Source organism: Mytilus galloprovincialis, chromosome 5 (genome assembly GCF_965363235.1).
Source record: "Mytilus galloprovincialis chromosome 5, xbMytGall1.hap1.1, whole genome shotgun sequence".
Lineage (NCBI taxonomy): Eukaryota > Metazoa > Mollusca > Bivalvia > Mytilida > Mytilidae > Mytilus > Mytilus galloprovincialis.
The window spans coordinates 12,543,682-12,564,551 of record NC_134842.1 but is presented as its reverse complement, the minus strand read 5'-3'; the positions used below and the strand labels follow the sequence as shown (position 1 = coordinate 12,564,551).

Sequence of the window (20,870 nt, the reverse complement as noted above, 5' to 3'; positions counted from 1 at the left end):
AAATTGAATACACATGTTACAATATAAATGTAGCCAAAATTAAACATTTATACTTTTGGTCTTTGGTCACCCTGCTAAGCTATATCCTTGAATCAACATAACTCCGCATTAACCACCTTTTTGTACTTATGGCTGTCCTTGGAAGATGATTTTTAAGTGTTAATAAGAGAGGGCGGGCTTATCAAAGATTATTGGAACGGTGTATACCATACCCTCTAACACTTCACGAGTGATTTTTTTAAATTTAAAATCAGATATAATAGAAGATGTAGCATACTATAAAAAAAATAACACATAACATATAGCATAGAAGGGGGTTGTGCTGATCGTTAACCCGAGAGAAAAATATTCATTTTACGTCAATTTTGATCCAACTTGAAGGGTTCATGGCCAGATTGGTCAAGTGTACACTAGACCGAGAACCACTGGCCGATTTGTACAGTATAAAAAGTTTTGATTATTGTGTTTATTATTTCATCTATAGCATATGAAGTGTTAATATGATCAAAAAGTAAAATCACAAAAACACTGAACTCCGAGGAAAACTAAAAAAAAATGTCCCTAATCAAATGGCAAAATCAAAAGCTAAAACACATCAAACGAATCGATAACAACTGTCATATTCAGTATAGACATTTTCTTATGCAGATAGAGTTGAATTAAACACGATTTTAAAGCTAGCTAAACCTCTGACTTGTATTAACGTCAATTGTACTTCTGTCTTTCATAAAACCATTTTGTCCATCATTGATTAACGCCCTTTCATCAAAACTATTTTACGTATCGTTATATATTTTAGTATGCTTAAATATATCTCGCAACACAATGGAGCTAAAGTTATACCCTTAAAAGATTAAAGATGCCAATGATCTGATGTAGATCTGTTTGGAATTGGGGTTATAATGTTTGATACATTACCATAAGTGATACATAAGTTAAACAATGTATTATGTAAGATACAAATGATGAAAACATTCCTGCATAGATCTGCTTGTATAAGATTAATACTGGCATTATTAAAATTCTTTGCATTCATCATAACTTATATTAATGAATAATTTTCTAATCCAAATCAATACAAACTATGTAATGATTTGGTATATCACCATCTCACATGTGTGTTAAATACATAACATTGCCATGAATTCAATTAGATATATATAAAAAAAAAACATATCGGCATATACAGTCTGGATCCTGATATTTCATAAGAAAACAATAACACCAAAATGTAAAATTAGTCTCACGTATTACTTTTGAAGGCGCGCAATTATTTATATCAAGTATGTAAATCAGTACTGAAAAGGACACTACCTAGTATGCAATTCCTAAAGATTATGAGATTAATTAACTCTTACTTACATCTCATCATTGAAAAACAAATACTAAGCGCCTGCACTATATTTGTGTACATCGTCTCTGTTCTCAACTATCAAAATAATGTAATCATCCTAAAGCAATATAGCTAAATACAAATGTAGTCTTCGTCATTGCTTAAATATCATCAACCACACTGTTAATATATAATTATATAACACTCAGAATCGTGTACATCCATATCAATTATCGGGCACGTCTGGGCATGGAAAAAAAAGGACATTTGGCTACATATAAAATTGCCTACACCAAGTCTGAAAAGAGACTTTCCGATTTTAGTTTGTCTTTGAGTTCGATACTTTTTTATTATTTTACTCTTGAGCGAATCAAGCAATCAGTCACGTTTTATGTTTGGCCGAAAAATGATTTCTTGACTCGTTTGGGCAAATTGATACATCTTGTGGAATTGAGACCTTTAAGTGTGTTACATGTATATAACTGATAAACCACAACCTTGTTTTAATGCAGAATCTACATTAAACCATATACGAATTCACCCACACAATACTTCCACATTAGAGTATAAAGCTTTGAGGAAATGTATAAAATGATTAAACAATAACACCAATAACACCAATAATAATCTAGTTATGTGAACGCTACAAATGTTGACAGTTTACACCCTTTCTTTTCTTTTCTTTTATAAGTATCAGAGTGTTCATATGATAAACTGCACTTTTGTTTTTCATATAACCATTTGGAGATTTATTTCTCCGAGGGTATCACCAGCCCAGTAGTCAGCACTTCTGTGTTGACTTGAGTTATCATTTATTATGTTCATAATTATAAATTTACTGTTAACAAAATTTCAAACTTTGAAAATACTACCTCTACCTCAGTAATTGATTACCTTACCTGTATTTGGTAAAACTTTTAGGAATTTTGTTCCTCAATGCTCTTCAACTTCGTACTTTATTTGGCCTTTTTAACATTTTTTATTCGAGCATGACTGATGAGTCTTTTGTAGACGAAACGCGCGTCTGGTGAAAATGTGAAATTTCAATCCTGGTATATATGATGAGTTTCTGTGTCCATCATTGATTATCTCTCTTTCATCTAACCATTTGACTATTCTTCAATTTAAAATACAATAATACGTGGTGCATGCAAATGGAGCTTGAGTGAAACGCTCATTAAATAAATGATATCTATGATCTTATGTAGAACAGTTTGGAATTAAGGATATACTATCTGTTACATTACCATAACTGATACATACATTTTTGTAAGTTAAATGTTGATTATGTAAGATAGAAATAATAGTGACATTCTTGCGTACATCAGCTTGCGTAAGAATATTACCAGCTTCATTAGAATTCTTTGCATTCACTATAACTGTATGAACCTTATTAAAGCACTTTTCTAATCTAAATCAATACAAACTATGTAACAATCTCTTATATTACCATCTGACCTATGTGTTGTTGACATAATGTTTCAATAAGTTTAATAGGGTATAACAAAATAAATGCATATCAGCTTAATAAGTCTGGACCCTGCCATTTAAAGGAAACAATAACTTCCAACTGTAAATTAAGTCTCATGTTTAACTCTTTGAGGCGCGCAGTTAACTATATGAAGTATTTAAATCAGTATTGAATCAGATATCAAAAGTGACATTTCTAAAATTCGTGAACAACTAAATAATTGAATTTACTCTTTTGACATCATACATGTAACATTCTTTAGAGCTCTGCATTTTTATTACATAATCTAACTATCATTATCATCGTTATTTGCCATTATAAATAAATGAGAGAAATATTCTGATTTTAATTCTCTTAATTAATTTCTGTTATGTAACACCATGTTACAATCTCGTAAATATTTTTATTTTTAGCAGTTTGTACGATATTCAGTTATTTTTATGTCCTTGATAAGATGGTCGTTGCTCATATTTCAGCTGCTAAAAAAGTATTTATTATTAGAATTTAAAGTAATCTTGTGACGGAATATGTTTGATAATCGTGCAAATATTTGGAAGTTTGAAGTGTCCTTGCTTGGAAGTTGACAACTTTTAAAACCAAGTGAATGTTCTTAATTTCGTTTGAACGTCCCCAACAGATGTTAAAACCTTGTTTAACTAGAATAAAGTTCCGAGGAAACTGCCCTTTTCGAATAAGACTCAAAAAGTCACGAAGAAGAGGTCTTTAGTTAGACACAAGACGCTTATAAAACCTCAAGCGCGAATGAAAGATTATGATTGTTCACCTGTTGAGTTGCAAATGACGATGTTTATATATGTAGGACTCTAAAGTTCGATGGAACTCTAAAGTGCAATGGTCTACGCTAAAGTAAGATGGTGTCTCACGCTAAAGTGCGATGGTTGTTTGCTCGCTTAAGGACGATGATGTATTATGCGAAAGTGCGATGGACCAACAAAGTTTCAAAAACAAACCACGTAATTTCTACTAAAAAGTTAAGTTAAGTGTAAAAATATTCTATATTTCCTGTAAATGATTTTTAACAATTCGGACGTAAAAAATATTTGGATAATTAGTGTAGCTTGCCGTTCACACTGGCTATCACTAATATGAACACCTCTTCTTACAGTTGTCATTGAAAATTACAAATATAAGCAAAATCGATCATTGTCGGCATACGTAAAATTTATTTGTCACCGACCTTTCTCCATTTGTGTATCGATTACAAATACTTGTTATATTTCCTACAATTTACAAATAAAGGTTCAGCCGACAATTTATAATTTACCCATGAAAACATGATCCTTTATTTTACCACCGTTACTTTTCAATAAGATTGGCAATATTTTAACGTGAATAGCAAAATAAGCTGCAACATTTATAATGATTCATATGTATCCGTTCACTTCAAACAGAAGCAGAATACATACGTAATTTGTATCTATAGTAAAATGGTCGATTGCAGGGCACCAGTCCTTCTTCCAGCACCCGAAAAAAACAACATATTTGCTTCAGCAGAAAAAGTCCGATTTGGTTTAAAATTATTAAGTCATAAACATTTGGTTTACAAGATGTTGATCAAATATTCTTATGTTGATCAAATATTCTTAGAATTTATCTAACGGTATGCATATTTTTTGTTTGTATAAAAGACTGAAAACGTCACAATCCAACTGCGTTTCTTACGTTCACCTGGGCTCTCAAAAAAAGAGATTTCGCTGGCCGTGTGTTACCTTTCCTAGTCAGTTTTAATCTAGCGGCGTACTACAGTACATGATATATAAGGCATGAAGATGTTATTGTTACAGATCAGCTAAATTATCTATAGTAAAGGATCCTACAAATTAATGTAATATACAGTCACAGAAAAAAATTATTGAGAGCCCAGGTGGTCGTGTGATCTAGCGGGACGGCTGCAGTGCAGGCGATTTGGTGTCACGATATCACAGTAGCATGGGTACGAATCCCGGCGAGGGAAGAACCAAAAATTTGCGAAAGCAAATTTACAGATCTAACATTGTTGGGTTGATGTTTAGACGAGTTGTATATACATTATGTACACAGCCATGTATCACCATCATTGATGGCGATCCGATGGATACATCTGTTGTAGAGTTGTCACTGACTCAGACGTACTTATAAATATAATTATTTGGACGCATACTACTCAAGGTATTAAAGATCCGAAAACAAATCCCTTCGTTGTGAATCTAATGTAATCTGGTACAGCCCGAGAGAGAGAGAGAGAGAGAGAGAGAGAGAGAGAGAGAGAGTGAAGAAAAATTAAATAATTGAAGATGTTTTTATTTAATGTTATGTTCTAAATGCAAAGATCATAATGACAGACTTGTTATAGGAGATTTAGCTATCATAATTTTATGATTAGTTGGTTTTATCGTTATGACGAAGTTAGCTTTATTCGTTGTAAGGATATAGTTTTAAATGATAATCATTTTCAGTCAACATTAAGAATGACTGTAATATTTTTTCTGTCTATGAAGAAACATTATAAAGAATGTGGTGCACACTGATTAACCAGCGTTGCGTTTTATTTAAAAGTGTGCACCACATTTGTTATGTTATTTCGAATAGCCAGAAAAAATATTACAATCATTCCTTATAATTTATTCCAACTTCTATTTTAAACCGGGAAAATAAAATCATGAAAAAACGTTGATAACGTCACGGTCACATGACAAAATTATGTCTATGAGCTGATATCCTGTCAGCTAATCAGAAAACGTCTTACATCAAAAACTAAATTACGTCCTAATACCAGAATCGTATTGATAAAGAATTTGTGATTAAATTGTCATTTGTAAAGATTAATCAATTACCCACCAAAATAGAAGAGCGATAAAAGTTACCAGAGGGACATTCAAACAAATAAATCGAAAATAAACTGAAAACGCCATGGCTAAAAATGAAAAAAGACAAACAGACAAACAATAGTACACATGATACAACATAGAAAAACTAAAGAATAAACAACACGAACCCCACAAAAAACTAGGGATTATTGCAGGTGCTCCGAAGGGTAAGCATATTCTGCTCCACATATGGCACCCGTTGTATTGCTTATGTGATTGCAAATCTGTTAAATAGTCTAATTCGGTAAGTCACATTCATGAAAGGGAAAGGGATTGTAGTTACGACGTAAGGAACATATCCGATATCACTCGAGAAACCAACTCGTGATGGCGTCCATAAAATTTACGAACTCTTGGTTTAATAGCTTCCTTGTGGTGAGCAGCAGCCCCCTATCAAGAAAATCATGATAGGAAATGCAACGCGGGAAAACATAGGGGTAACATGCAGTTTTATGCTTATATGAAATACATAGTGATACAAAAACTTCTACAAATTCATTGAATAATGTGTTCATTTTGAAAGAAAACAAATATTTAAATTTTCTTTCACACTGTTGTGCATGTGTTTAAACTTCGTTTCATACCTTTGTTGCGGGACGAATGTTCGCGGTTTGTTTGTTTGCTAAGATAAGCATTTGCATTGATTTTTCTAGGAATGCTAAATTTACTTTTTCCTCGTAACAATGAGTTACCTTAAAATGAATTTGACACCTTGAAAATGAAAAAAACTTTGAGATTAAAGATAGTAAGCTGTAGTATTTTTCGATCAATCTAAATATCGAATGTAAGTAAGATTATATTGAAATTCGATTTTATTGTAATAAGAACAGTGTCAATACCTTTATCAATACTAATATTGATAAAAAAAAAGAGGCAACAGTTGTATACCGCTGATCGAAAGTCATAAATCAATTGAGAGAAAACAAATCAAGGTTACAAACTAAAACTTATGGAAACACATCAAATATAAGGGGAAAACAACGAAACAACAGAAATACTAAAGTGCAACATTATATGGACACTGACGAAGGCGATTTGTTAAGTCGAAATGATAAACATCTTGTATGAGCATGACTTATATAGTGTTTTCTAATAGGGCAATATCGTCTATACTACACGATCAGGTACCTATTAAATTTGCTGGCTGTTCCTTTATATATATATATATATATATATATATATATATATATATATATAAATATCCCAATTTTGATTTTTCTCAATGATTTGAAATGTGATGTTTTCAAAATCATGTCCTGCTCTTAAAAGGTGTCTTGTAATTGGGCAGTTCCTTTCTTTTGTATAAAATGACCGATGGTTATTTAGTCGGATGTTAAATGGGGTTTCTGTTTCACCAACATATTGTAATTTGCAAGTTCCACACGTTAGAACATAAATGCAATTTTGCGTTTTGCAATTTGATGTTATAAATATGTTGTAATTTTTCTTTGTGACTGTGCTGATGAACTGGGTTTCTATATTGGCGACTTTGCAGCACTTACAATTGCCCCTTCCGCATTGTTTATAACCTCCGATTGTTGATATCTCCCGTTTAGATACTTTGGATGATACTAAAATATCTTTGAGGTTTTTTGGTCTGCGGTAAGCCATAACGGGAGGAGATGGAAAAAAAAAAGATTTCAGAACTCTGAAATTAAATAGTCCAACAACCTTTTTTTATTTAGCTCTTATTCCATCTTTGTTAATCTGATTTAAAAAATATATATATCATCTAAACAAATATACGCAGATCTATAAAGTTTAAACATATGACCCAAATAGGAACAAGTACATTGCTTTCGAAAAGGAAAAAAACACCACCAATTAGGCGAACAATTCTTATAAATAAATTTAATCAATACTTTAACCATATTTGTTATGTTAAACCCAGCGACCAATGAAATTATTCTCCCTTAATTGTTCTATGAAAATAGACACATCTTTATGACATATGGCAGAGAATATTACATTGAGTATTAAATAGCATTTATAGCATTAAAATCCGAATCAAATGGTATATTTGGCAACTATCTATGACAAAGTAAGTAGAAAAGACTGTTTAACAATAAAGACTTTCAATAATTAAAAACTTAAGTTAAAGACCGAAATCTTTGATATAACCTCCTTTTTGAATATTTTATATTGATTTGTTACTTTTCAGCTTTCCTCTAATGCATCAGACAGACACAGAAATGACAAACAAAATATGTCATGCTACGAAAAACGAGATGCTATCTCTTGTCAATTTAGATATTACAAGTAGCTAATTTGCATGAAGTCAAATTTAGCGAGTACAGTGTAATATAGTGATAGTGTCGTTCATGGTTTGTTTTCAGTCACCATCAGTTTTGTGTAATTAGTTGTTTTTTTTCTTCAATTTTTGTTGATATTGATATATAAGTTATTTTAGTACTCACGTTTGTCTTTTCGTCCTTTTTTTAGATATTGTACATGATTTCGGTGTTTTGGGGAGCGATGTTATTTGATTGCTCCCTTGGTAACTTTTCCTTTATCTTGAAATGTTTTTGTTACTTGCGCTGGAAGCATTACATGTTTGTTAAGTTTAACAACTAATTGGGTTTCCCTCCTCCTCCTTATTTAATCTCATCACTTCATCTTTGTTCGTATTTTCAGTGTTATGCCTAATATTACAGGGAATTACAAAAAAAATAACGATCAGCTTCATTTTACTTTGTAGTACAGCTGATATATTTCAATGGAGTTCTACAGATTGGTAGTGATTTGTTTTTCTTTTAACGTGTTGTTGATTGGTACATGTATGGCAATCGGCACCACTGAAGAGATATATGCTTCACATAAAAATGGTAAGTTATACATACAAATTTTAAAGTAAGTTATTTAGAACATAAATGGCATTGGTAAATTATTTTAAACAGTACGCTTCTTAGATAAAAGAAATAAAGACAAGCATGCCAAATTTGTTTTGTAATCAAACGCTTCTGTTCCACTGGTATCTTTCGCCCCTCCTTTCTACACATGTAATAAAAATAGAGATTTCGTATGCATAAAAATAAGTTTTCGATCTTATATCTAACACATCATTCTATTCGTAATATCTTTACCAAGCCAAGAATATGACTTCACCTTTGTATTAACCTATGATTTAGTACTTTTGATTAGAAAAAGGTGGTGGTAAGATTGAAAATGAAACAACTCTCCAACAGAAACGAAATGACGTAGTGATTTTTAACTGTGGGTTACCGTACGGGTATTTCAAAAACGAGCAAAACCTTTACTACATAGAAAATAGAACAGTCACAGATGATGAGTGAAAAATAATTCTAACTAGATGTTGATTTATGTACAATACAATAAATGATAAACAAATATAATAAACAGTTAAAAACGAGATCTGAAGATTCATGCTATCCCGTTTGAAGTAATTTTCTACTTGTAAAGATAAGCCATATATTTTGTATCTAATGAATTAGATAAAGGTCGTACGTATTTTGTGGAAACCAAATATTTTACTTAATCTATTTTCACAAAAGGATAATGTAATCGGGGTTTTGCACGTGGCACATTTCAGTAGCTGTCTGTGTGAAAATATTCAAAACGCAGTCAATTTAATCATGATTACTTCCACTTTATCGTTGGACCTCCTTAGTTTACCTACAACCGAAACGCTCAGATCCAAACATGTGGAAAGTTATGTGATTTGTAACAGTAACGTATGAATTAAGACAACCACGATTTCACCATGCTATAAACTTTTGTTTGTTCGACATTATAATCGTAAAATATAATGATACACATGTACTTTATTTTACTTTACAGTCTCTGTAGGAAGATTTAAAATTACCAGTATTTGTTGCAAATATGTACTTACACAAGATAAGAAAACATTCAACATTATGTCCGATGGACATCATATTGATCCTCCGTGCTCATTTTATCTCATTGGTGTGAATTATATAAACAACACTTACAGTTTTTCTGGCATGTGTTACAAAATGTCTGGTATTGCTTTGCCTTGTGGCAGAAATGATACACTTATTATTAGAGGATGGGCTTTAGATATTCGTCACCAAAAGCAGTCACTGTTGATGTATGCCAATCAAAGTATGGTTAGTAAATGCTATATGTTTCAATTTGTTATTTTAATCTAGGTTATATTTATGAATGTGGAACAAATGTGTAATTATGCGATATGTATGCTTTTATTTCATCAAATATTAGTTTCTAATATTTAAATTAGATATACCAAAATTCGGATATTTAATGATTGTTTTAGAGCTTTAATTTTTTATTCATGTTATTCATTTAGATTTTATTTTATTGTAAAATGAGACATGATATACCCATTGTACAGAATATTTTTTATTAATATTGTATATCCAATAAGTGATAACCTTTAAGTAAATGCATTTTTTATTTGAAAAATGATCAAATTAAAAGTCATTTGGAATATATTTTGCTTTATCTGTATATGAATAAAATGATATGAATAAAATGAGACATTCATATATAATTTATATTTAAAGAAAATACATATGTGTTGCAACCGAAGCACTTATGTAGATTGTCCTTCATCCGAACTCTAATACCATAATAACTGAATGAAACATATATAATTACCTAGACATGCGAAGATATATTTGAAATAAAGGCACTTATGAATAGCCATAAATAATCTGAGCACGTGATTGGGGTAACGACGACAGGATCGTATATGTGATCATCTTTACTAGGACATTTTAAATGGTCTTAAACTACTGATGGTGTTCGTTTTGAAGGAACAACTACAACTCTTCTGCTTGAAACTATTGGTGCAGTAGCTACCTTGCAAACATCAAATATACTATGATACTTGTAAGGAATGTATACTGCGAAATAGTTTATCATTCGGAAATATATGTTTTTTTCTTAAAGTGCTAATGAGTGTTTTCTTCAAATATATAAACGTTCACAATTTGGAAGCCTAAATCATTATTCCTTTGGTTGTACAAAATAGTTATTAACCGACCTTCCTGGTCAATTTTTCTTTTTAGGTCGGAATGTGAGCCAGACTTAACTGTATGTGTAGTATTCTTGTATTTTTATAATTTTATTTCAAGACAATGTTAAAAGCATGAAACTGAACTGGAAAGGAAGTGATGATCGCTCTTGAGTACGTATATGAAATTAGAAATAATAAGTCTTTCTTATGTTTTTTTATTCTAAAGTTCTGTGATGTTAATATTTGTATTCGGTATTATCAACCCACATGCTTTTTTACTTAGATTTTTATTTTTTCAGTTAGTTACAGAGAAAACTTTAAGGTGCGACAATAATCAAGATATCTCAATGAACTATGAATTCTGTTGGGAGAAAATATCGATGTTAGAGATTTTATTCTACAGTCCAAACAATCCATCTTCAGTGTTACCAAAGATAACTGTACAGACGCGCGGTAAGATTTTAAACTTACATATGATGACTTGTTCAATTTCAACAATAATATGAAATTTACACTGAAGATTAAAAAAATCAATCTTTAATGAACAGGGTCTGTTGTTCAACTTGTGATTAAACTAACCCTATGATGAATTATAACGAGTCTTTAAAAGTTAATCGCATGATTATTATACATAATTGTCAGTTTTCCTGCCCAATGTTTTACTGTGGGTACTCACCCTATGCAAAATACTGAATGATATGAAATAACTAATAATGCCGATAGTTGCAATCAGCAACACTCAGTAAATCACCTACAAGGTATTGCTCAACAAAATCGTTTACTAATATACCCAATTCCAAGTTAAAACAAAAAAAGGCAAAGTCCATGGCACGCTCGTTTATTTATATGGTGATAATTAGAAATAAACTATCAACAAAACTTGAAATATTTTAAATATTAATGCTTTTTTACCTCAGGAATGGGTTACTTTAATAATATTTGGCAACACTTTTAGGATTGATTGGTCCTTATACACGTTATTCACAATAGGAAATCTGAAGACATGAAGTTGAAATCTGCTTTTTATACATCCCTTCTCTTAGTTGAATGTGTGTTAACTACTGTTGTGTATAATTAAGTTATGCAGACCTAAGTACATACGATGTACCAAAATTCAGAATTCGTCGAAATTTATAACAGCAACTTATAATTCGACATATTAGAAATATTTACTATAAGTTGAATTCAAATTGAAGGATAAAATCAAAAGTTCAAACAACATCAAACGAATGGAGAACACATGTCATATATTCCTTACATACTAATCCTCAGAACAAGGAAACGGCATGGAAATCAGGTTTTTGCACTTCAACAAAATACTCTCAATTATAAAGTTATTCCAGTTTGCAACAAAATGAATAAATATATTCAAAGACCAACATAAAGCATCATAATAATAAGTCCGTCTAAAGAGTGTACCGTTTTTTTCCAAATGTATAATCCTTTCTTAGACTCAAAGGTTAGAAAAATTACAGTTATAAATATCAAATATAGTGCTTTCGAAATATTTCTGTCCTTTGCTTTGATTGAACTATTTCAATGTAAATTGATGTTATGTTCTTACCATATTTTCAAATCTAGCATTTGAATAAGACTACTTACAGATATGTTATATTTAACATCGTATCGTGAAGATCAGTCAAACATATTATATATTCTACTTTCAACAGTATTAGTTGGACAAACATATCCTGCACTAAGTTTAGATGCCATGGAAGCAATGGCAATACAGATTGATGTACACACTAATAAATCATGTAAAGCAAACGCACAACAAATACATCTTGATTTCCTTGATAGAGATATTTTGAGTGGCAATAAAAGCAACACATATAACAATAAACTCAATAAGGACGAGTACAACATCAAGGAAGAAACAAGTATTGGTAAGTAAATATCTTATTGTCCTGTAAACAACCACACAAAAATCCTGTACACAACAACAAACAAGTTCTGTACACAAATCAAATAAATATAAACTTATTTTCGTCTTCCTACTTAAACTAGTCGGAATAAATCTCTAAACAATTTCCATCCTGACGGTATTGTTATTTTGAAAGTTTAGTTTCTCAAATGCTATGACGCAATTTTTATACCTCTTTTGATATTTCCAATATTTGAACCAGTAATATTTAAGTATGTCAACTGAAAAGGATTTCAACAGAAATTCCAAAATAGGTCGAAAACAAGAGTTTAAATCGTAAAAAAGGCAAATACATAAAAAATTGAAAAATGACAAAGATATCAAAAAGATACTCAAACCTTATCAATCGAATATAATACAATATCGTGGCTAATTAGTAACAGTAGTTATCCAACGTTTAAATCTTATAATTTGTTTACAAAATTAACTGCTCCATTTTTTAAGTAAACGAACGTTTATTATAATGACGTGTCGGTGCATCTAGCATGTCTAGGAAAGTTATACAACACTGTTTCAGCGTATTTTTCTTACAAAAAGGGACCAAACATAGAACACCCATGCGGAGTTACAGATAAAAGGAAACCTACATTTATTTGTTATATCTCATGCAATTAGAATTTACCTTGACGTTTAACCAAATACTCATGAAGCTTACACAGGATCTGCTTACCCTTCCGGAGCACCTGATATCACCCTCAGTGTTCATTTGGGTTCGTGTTGCTTAGTCTTTTGTGTTCTATGTTGTGTCTTCCTAACTATAATGGTCTGTTTGTCTTTTTTAGCAATGGCGTTGTCAGTTTTTTTCTATCTATGAGTTTGACTGTCCCTCTGGAATCGTTCACCCCTCTTTTACGCCAGTTACTTTTTTGTATCAAAAACATAACTGGTCATTCAGTATAGATTTTAGTTTGACTCTTGAAGTTGTGACATAATTGTCATTTTTATTATGTTGACAACTGGTTAGATATATGATACAGTAATTGTAAAAAAAATATTTTTTTATTGAGATCACAAACATGTGTGTTCAAAAGAATATAAAGAAATGAAATAAATCAATATGACAATCATTACAAACCTGCTCGTGCATTTTTCATTGTTTTCAACGCAAAATAATTATCTAAGAAACCTGGGACGATCTCATTTCACAAAGGATTTCTTTTGTTTACTTATTGTACCTCGAACTTATTTACCCGATGTAGGTCTTTAAGTTGAGGTTAAATTTAGTTAAAGTAAATCAGGCATGACTAATTAGATACGCCCTCTTAAAATCTGGAGGTCCGAAATAGGATCGGGAAAAACACCCATCAAAATACCTTAATCCACAATTTAAGAATTTGTTTGATACAAAGTAATTTTGGTTGCTTAAATATCTCCAATCAATAATCAGGCGGTATTTTGTGGAAATAAACCGGGAGATGTTGGTTGCAATTGGAATTTATTTATAAAAAAATCCATATCTCATTTATTTTAGTGGCCGTTATTGATTGTATATTCATGAAGTTTTGTTTATGGCATTCGTCTATCGTCTATCAACTTTGAATCTAGTCGTGAATATGCAACAACATATTTGCCGCTGGACATAAAGGAGCAATCAATTTATCAGCTTCATTAAGTGATGTGTTATCATTTGTCCTCAGTTGATTATAGTCTCAAACAGTTTTTCAATTTTCATATATTTCATTATTCTTTACATTTGTATTTTTATGCGTAAATCTTAGCATTTCTTCGAACATTTTTCTCCTTGCATTTAATTTTTTTTTAACATTAAAGAAACGTTGTCGTAGTACACATTCGGGGTTACATTGTATAATTTCCAGCAAAACTAATAGGGGAGGGACTAGAACAAAAAAAACAATCTTCATTGAGTGGCAATACCTCATATATTGAAGTGTACAATGACGGCTGTCTCCTCTGTGTGACAACATTTGCTGTTTCAAGAAGTTTATTTATATCTCAGACTGGTATATTAGTTGTCATAAAAGAAAAAAAAATATAAAAAAGGTTGACAACAATTTATAAAAAGATTCAACTTATTTTGGGCGTTTCATTTTTTCATATTGTCTTACCGATCGGTTTTGTTATAAATTTTTTTTTTCATCTACTATTGTTCTAGCAAAAGTCACAAAAATGTTGTTAAAATAAGCGATACGACTTATTTGAAAAGATTTAGCTGACATAAGCGGATCCGGGGGGGGGGGGGGGTTTGGGGCCCGCCCCCCTTTCGTGGGAAAAATGTGGTTGATTATATAGGGAATGACTGGAGAGGGCCCCCTTAGGACAGTCAGCGCCCCCACCCCCCTTAGAAAAAGTTCTCGATCCGTAAATGGCTGACCTTTCTTGCTGTTTACACATTTCAATCATATAACTCGTGCGGAGATCGTCTTTCCCTCTAAAGTTTTTTAAGGTAAAGATAGCGTGAAATTCTCCCTGCACCAGGCACCGGATATACATTACTATTATATTTTGATCGGACAAAGCTGCGTATTTATATAACCAATAAGCCAAACGAACGCACCCATTTAGCAAAGGTATACTGTGGGACGGGGGGGGGGGGGTTCCAGAGATGTCAATATTTCTATACCCAAGCGAATCATTTGGTTTTGAATAAAAGGAGATAAAGGTATATACATTTATGTGACAGCAACCCAAAGACACAGATACATAAAAATATTTAGAGTCAACATTCGGTCTTCTTTTATAGAAAGATGCGTATACAGAATAATAAGCTCAAAACCGACCAATGACTAAATAATAGTTATACGGAGTTAATTCAATAATGTTTTCCGGCAAATATTACATATCCGAAAAGGCATATTTGATTTAATTTTATTTACCGTCATAGATATCCCAAAAATCACAAGTGTTAGGTTGAAAAATTTCAACTGCCATATTTAAATTTTGATCGGTGAAAATTTAAGAAGTTGTAATATACTGAGTGCCAAAGAAAACGCAACACTTTTGTTTTTCAAAAATATTTTTTTTATATAAAAACTGTGTATAGCTGGTTGAAAATGACTTTTAAGATAAATGTCGACAAATTTACGGTTGAGTGATTTTTGAAACAAATGCGAAGTAAGGGTTATTTGTTAGGCTGTCAAAGCTGGAGAAGAAGTTTTAGTTGATTTGTACGGCGGTGTTCAGTCAGTAGAAGGCTTATATTTTACTTCGATACAGGAAATTTGCGTCAAAGGTCGTTGTAGGGAACGTACACATTATGCCGCCAACATCGGATGCAGCTAAACTACATATCATGAGAACCTTCTATCAAACACATATTTGGATTGGAGAAGGACATGATTTAGATCCTAACCAATGGGGTTGGTAAACATCAGAGAATAAACTTATGCCTGTTAGATGTTTATTACCACCGGCACCGCAAAAACTGCTGAATGTAATACGATGTAACTGCAAACAGAACTGTAATTCAAGAAGATGTTCGTGTCGAAAACATGGAATTGACTGTTCTGCTAGTTGCGGCGAGGGTCGTGGCATTAACTGTTCAAATTCCAGCATAGTAACACACAAAGTGATTTGGACGAAGTTTAGAAGTTCTTTTGTTGTGTATGGGGGGAAATGGCTATGACTATGATTTTAAACAACAAAAAAAGTGTTATAGTATGGACATTGTCTCATGAATGTGTAGCTGATATTTTTTTTCCTCTCCAACTTCTGTTCAATATATCTATAACGTTAGAATAACTGGCCGTTCAAAAATATGTAATTGCATATGTTTATTTTTTTTTGCAACTAGAATTAAAAGTACTAATTTAACATTTTTTCATGATTTGTTTTAATGAACATCTTTTTTTTGACACTTGTTATATTTTTTTGTCATGGATTTACTATTTGAAATTTTGTTATAGGCAGGCAATTCAATTAACAGATAACAAATTACAGTATTATTTTTATTGACTAGTACTTAATTTAAGCATTCCAGTGATTTATAGTTTTCAATAAAAACAAATTGTTATTTTCGATGAAAAATTTGAAATTTTCAATGAAAATTTGTAATGTTCAATGAAATTTGCATTTCGTACTCAAATTATGGACCACAATTTTATAGTTTATCATATAATGCCTTTTATATTTATAACACAATTAAAAATGAACAATACAAATCCAAAACACAAAAAGTTTCATTGATGTACTGCCAAATTAATTATTTAAAGCCTATTTTCAGTTGTCCTGGATTTTTCCATAAAAACCTATTTTTCCCCCCAATGTCATTTTTGACATTATATATGTCCTTTCTTGCTAAAACTAATTTCTTTTTATATCATTGTTAATTGAATCACACACTGTTTGAATGATTTTACTACAAAATAAACTTGTTCTGGTCTATTTCCAGTTTTCAGCGATTTTTCTATAAAAACCTGTATTTTACCCCAAAAATATCGTTTTCCCGCACTTTAGATTTTTGATATGTGATAGAGGTCATATCAACCTTTAAAATGAAACCAAATTTCTGTCTGTTGCAATTTGTTTAAGGTTGAGCTATTTTTGGGGTAGAATATTCATCGCTTTTCAACATACGCACCATTTTCACGTTTTTGTCATTTAAAGCTTGGCTAATGTCATGAATTTTCCCGCCCTTATTGTTAAGAAACTGCAATAAACATCTGAGTTAATGCCGGGACTTTCTGACAACCAGCGACATGCAGTTTTAGGCATGATCCATTGAAGCCTTTCACAGCATACAATTACGAGAAGACTGAAGTTGTAGCCTCTACAATAACCCAAATCATCCACAAATTCAACCAAAATGGATCATTTAATGATAAGCCACATCCCGATGTACAAAAAGCTAGAAACGCTCAGCAAGACGATTCATTTGGTCTTTAACATGTTCGATATCGACTCTGATGTCTGTCCAAAGGTCACGAGAGTTCAATGGCGGTCACGCTAGAACCTTTGGAGCATTTGCGCAGAAATGGTTAAAGAGAACCACAGTCTTTCCTTAGTGACTTCTAAACGGCCGTCTGGCGTAAACATCGAATTCTGTAGACCAAAAATCATTCTTTATGTACCAAAAATGGTCAGTGGTGGATACATAGACATTTGGCACACGCCTTGGCCAAAAGTCTTGCTTTTCGCCGGATTTTGGTCCAATCGAGCAAATTTTGCATCAGATTCGACATGATTTAGACGATGAAAACCACCACCACTATCACAAAGTCAGCTTAAGTTTGTTTTGCGGGACAAGTGGAATAACATTATTCGGGATCATATTAAACGTCCGGACGATTAATTCGACGGCGTTGTCGAGATTGCGCTGCACCACGGGGTTGTAACATTTTTTGTTAGGACTGTGAGTTAATGATTCGACATTTGATGTCTCGTTTACCTATTGCGCCCTAAAGATGATAATGAAACATTTTTTGTTTGATATCGATCTATTGTTAAAATTGTTAATTTTCAAGAACAATTTGTTTTGAAAGATTATCATTTCTAATATAAATTTTATTTTTGAAAAACCAAGTGTTGCGTTTTCATTGGCACTCAGTATATAAACCAGTAAAAGAAAAAAACTCTTCACTGTATAACAAACCGGTAAAATTAATAATGATAATGAATGACGACCAGCGGCAAATAAAATTAATATTCAGGACGATTACATGTGAATATAATAAGAGTATTAACCCCGTTTTTTACTAGACTGACAAGCTGAGTCGGTTTTTTGTTATCGTGTTAGTTCACAAGATATTAGTTCGCAGGGAGAAAGTCACCCGACCCTGACACATTTTCGACTCTGAGCCGACCAGTGTGTGCTCTTACTCTATAATGCCAGGTGTTACGCGTTGAAATATAATACCAATTCAATTAACGTCTTTGTTTGACCCGTTCGGAATTCAAACAAATGCCCCCCCCCCCCCCCGCTCTCAAGGCGAACGCACCCACACAGGACCAACCAGGAGAACGCAGTGATCGATAGTACAGAATATCAAACCAAAAACTAAAGTACAGTATACAAAACATATTCACAGAATTCTCACAGTTACTAAAGCGAGCTAAAATTGGATGCGTGAAATGATATTGTAAACTACACGTCAACATGGATGATCGACTTCAGGGTAGATTTTAGTCCGAATATTGCCAACTGTTTCAAGTCTAATTTTTCAAGTCTAAATTTCTGTCCTTATTCAATATACCCTCATTTTCCAGTGGTATTTTAAAGTTTCAAGTCCAACCTCACTGTCGACCTCCTATTGCACGACCTACCTATTGTATTTAAAATTAATGTGTTATAGTCATGAACATGCATGAAATATTTGCTACTGGACGTAAAGCAAACAACAATCAATCAACTTAATTGATTTTGTTGTAATAGTACTAAGCACACAAGGACAAAATCTTGTAAAATGCTATAATTTACAATTTCTATTTAAATCTTAATGTTCTTGGTTTTTTTTTGGTTTTTTTAGGGGTCTCTTCAGTTTATCACATACATGTAACTGACTGCTTATTAAAAAGTTTTAAATATTTTTTTACTATGGTTCTTATCTACTGTTTTAATACGATTTATAACATATGATTGTGTTTGTCAGGCAAGGTTAAAACTAAGAAAGATAAAAGTTTTTTCAAGTGTTTTTGCTTCATTTAGACATGAAAAGGGAGTAACGCACGACTAAAGTAAAGCGTTGTTTTCATATAATGCATTAAACTTGCGAATATATCTCACCTCACACGTTTTGATCGGCCCAGTGAAACCTAGTTTAATACGGGTTTATTCATTGAAGTTTGCATGCATAGTTTTTATTTTTAAAAAACACAATTAAAGAAAAATCTATTAATTGATTGGACTGAAAAGACAAAACTAATTATTTTGCATTCGCATGTAACGTAATGTAGAAAAATTACCAAATCAGAAACAAAAGGAACATTTCCGGGTACATTGAAGACCTATTGGTGACTTTCTGCTGTTGTTTTTTTCTATGGTCGGGTTGTTGTATCTTTTTACCCCCTAATTTTGTAAAACTATCATTTGGTGTTATTTAGATGCAAATTTTTTGTATTATAAATAAATAATTTTATGATGTAATGCCATTAAATCAGTCCGTTTTCATTTCAATTTGGTAACTGTTAATTGTATATATCAGCCTGAGTACTGTTGAACTATCATTTAAGTTGAACATATTTAGACTCGTCCAGTTCAGGGGAATTAGGTTTCTGTAAGTGCTTTTTATGTACTTTTCATATATTTTTGACGGTTTTTAAGTCGGTAAAAGTTCAATGATTAAGTAAAAATATTGACATTAAAAGACCTCCTCACAAAAAGGGCTGTTAAAATCCACTCGCCCTTCGGGTTCGGGGATCTGAACACTCCTTTTTGTTCGGAGGTCATTAACTTATCATTGAACTTTTACTATTACTTAAACGTTAATCTAGAAAAATAATTACTTTATAATCCATATGATCACTAAATTGTCTTTCTTATTGCCAATATATTTTTGTTCCAAAATTTCCATCTTTTCCCCTTTAGATGTGAATGTTATACTAGCTTCTCTGTTTGGTGCTTTGTCAACTGTTGCAGTAGCACTGATAGTAAACAGATACAAAGACGGAAACAAACAAAATGGTAAGATTGTTTTGATACTTTAGATAAACATGGATAGTTATTATGAAATTAGTATAATAAAAGTCTTTATCATTTTAAACTTTCCTTTAGATAATCGACTGACTGTGTAAAAGGTGAATATAAAGACATAACTTGTATGGGGTCTTTCAAAATAGTTCTTTTGTAGGACGGTAGATATCAAAACTATTGTTGCGACTATAAATGAGTCGTAACCAAATACAAATAGTCACAGAGAATTAAATGAAAAAACAAATGTTTACTGCCATTGGATAGAATTATCTTAAAATACCACAACCACTAGCTGAAAAATCAACAGACTTCGATGTTTTCAAAAACTGAAAGAACGGTTTAAAGGAAGAACAAAAACTTTATTGTACTATCTGACACACTATTCAAATTAAAATATATCATATATTGTAGGTTCAAAATGAATCCCATAACTTTTCTCTTGAAGTACTATATAGCTTCTTTATCTTATTGCACAGTATTATTGAGAAAATCATTATTACAGACATTTATTTTTTCCGATTTTCTACGCGTTTCGAAAACATAGTATATTTTTTGCAAATTTTGAAGTAGAATTACAATAAATTGCTTTCACGATCAGATCGCAATGCTTTACCACCGTTAGGTATTCTTTCTCCATATACCGAATGACAGCTATAAAATCGCACAGACGGTTAAATTCATTTGTGGAAGAGATATATAAACACCATAAGATGGTGACAAGAGAACGTCA

General features: G+C 31.8%; 1 protein-coding gene across 1 annotated transcript; it reads left to right on the top strand.

The window, feature by feature from the left end:
* Nucleotides 1-8,257: 8,257 nt before the first annotated feature.
* On the top strand, nucleotides 8,258-20,562 carry LOC143076999 (uncharacterized). The gene is made up of 6 exons (XM_076252890.1): nucleotides 8,258-8,496; nucleotides 9,470-9,759; nucleotides 10,931-11,084; nucleotides 12,302-12,517; nucleotides 20,036-20,131; nucleotides 20,552-20,562. Exons 1-6 carry the CDS (start codon nucleotides 8,388-8,390, stop codon nucleotides 20,560-20,562), a joined length of 876 nt encoding a protein of 291 aa, XP_076109005.1. The 5' UTR covers nucleotides 8,258-8,387.
* Nucleotides 20,563-20,870: the final 308 nt, after the last annotated feature.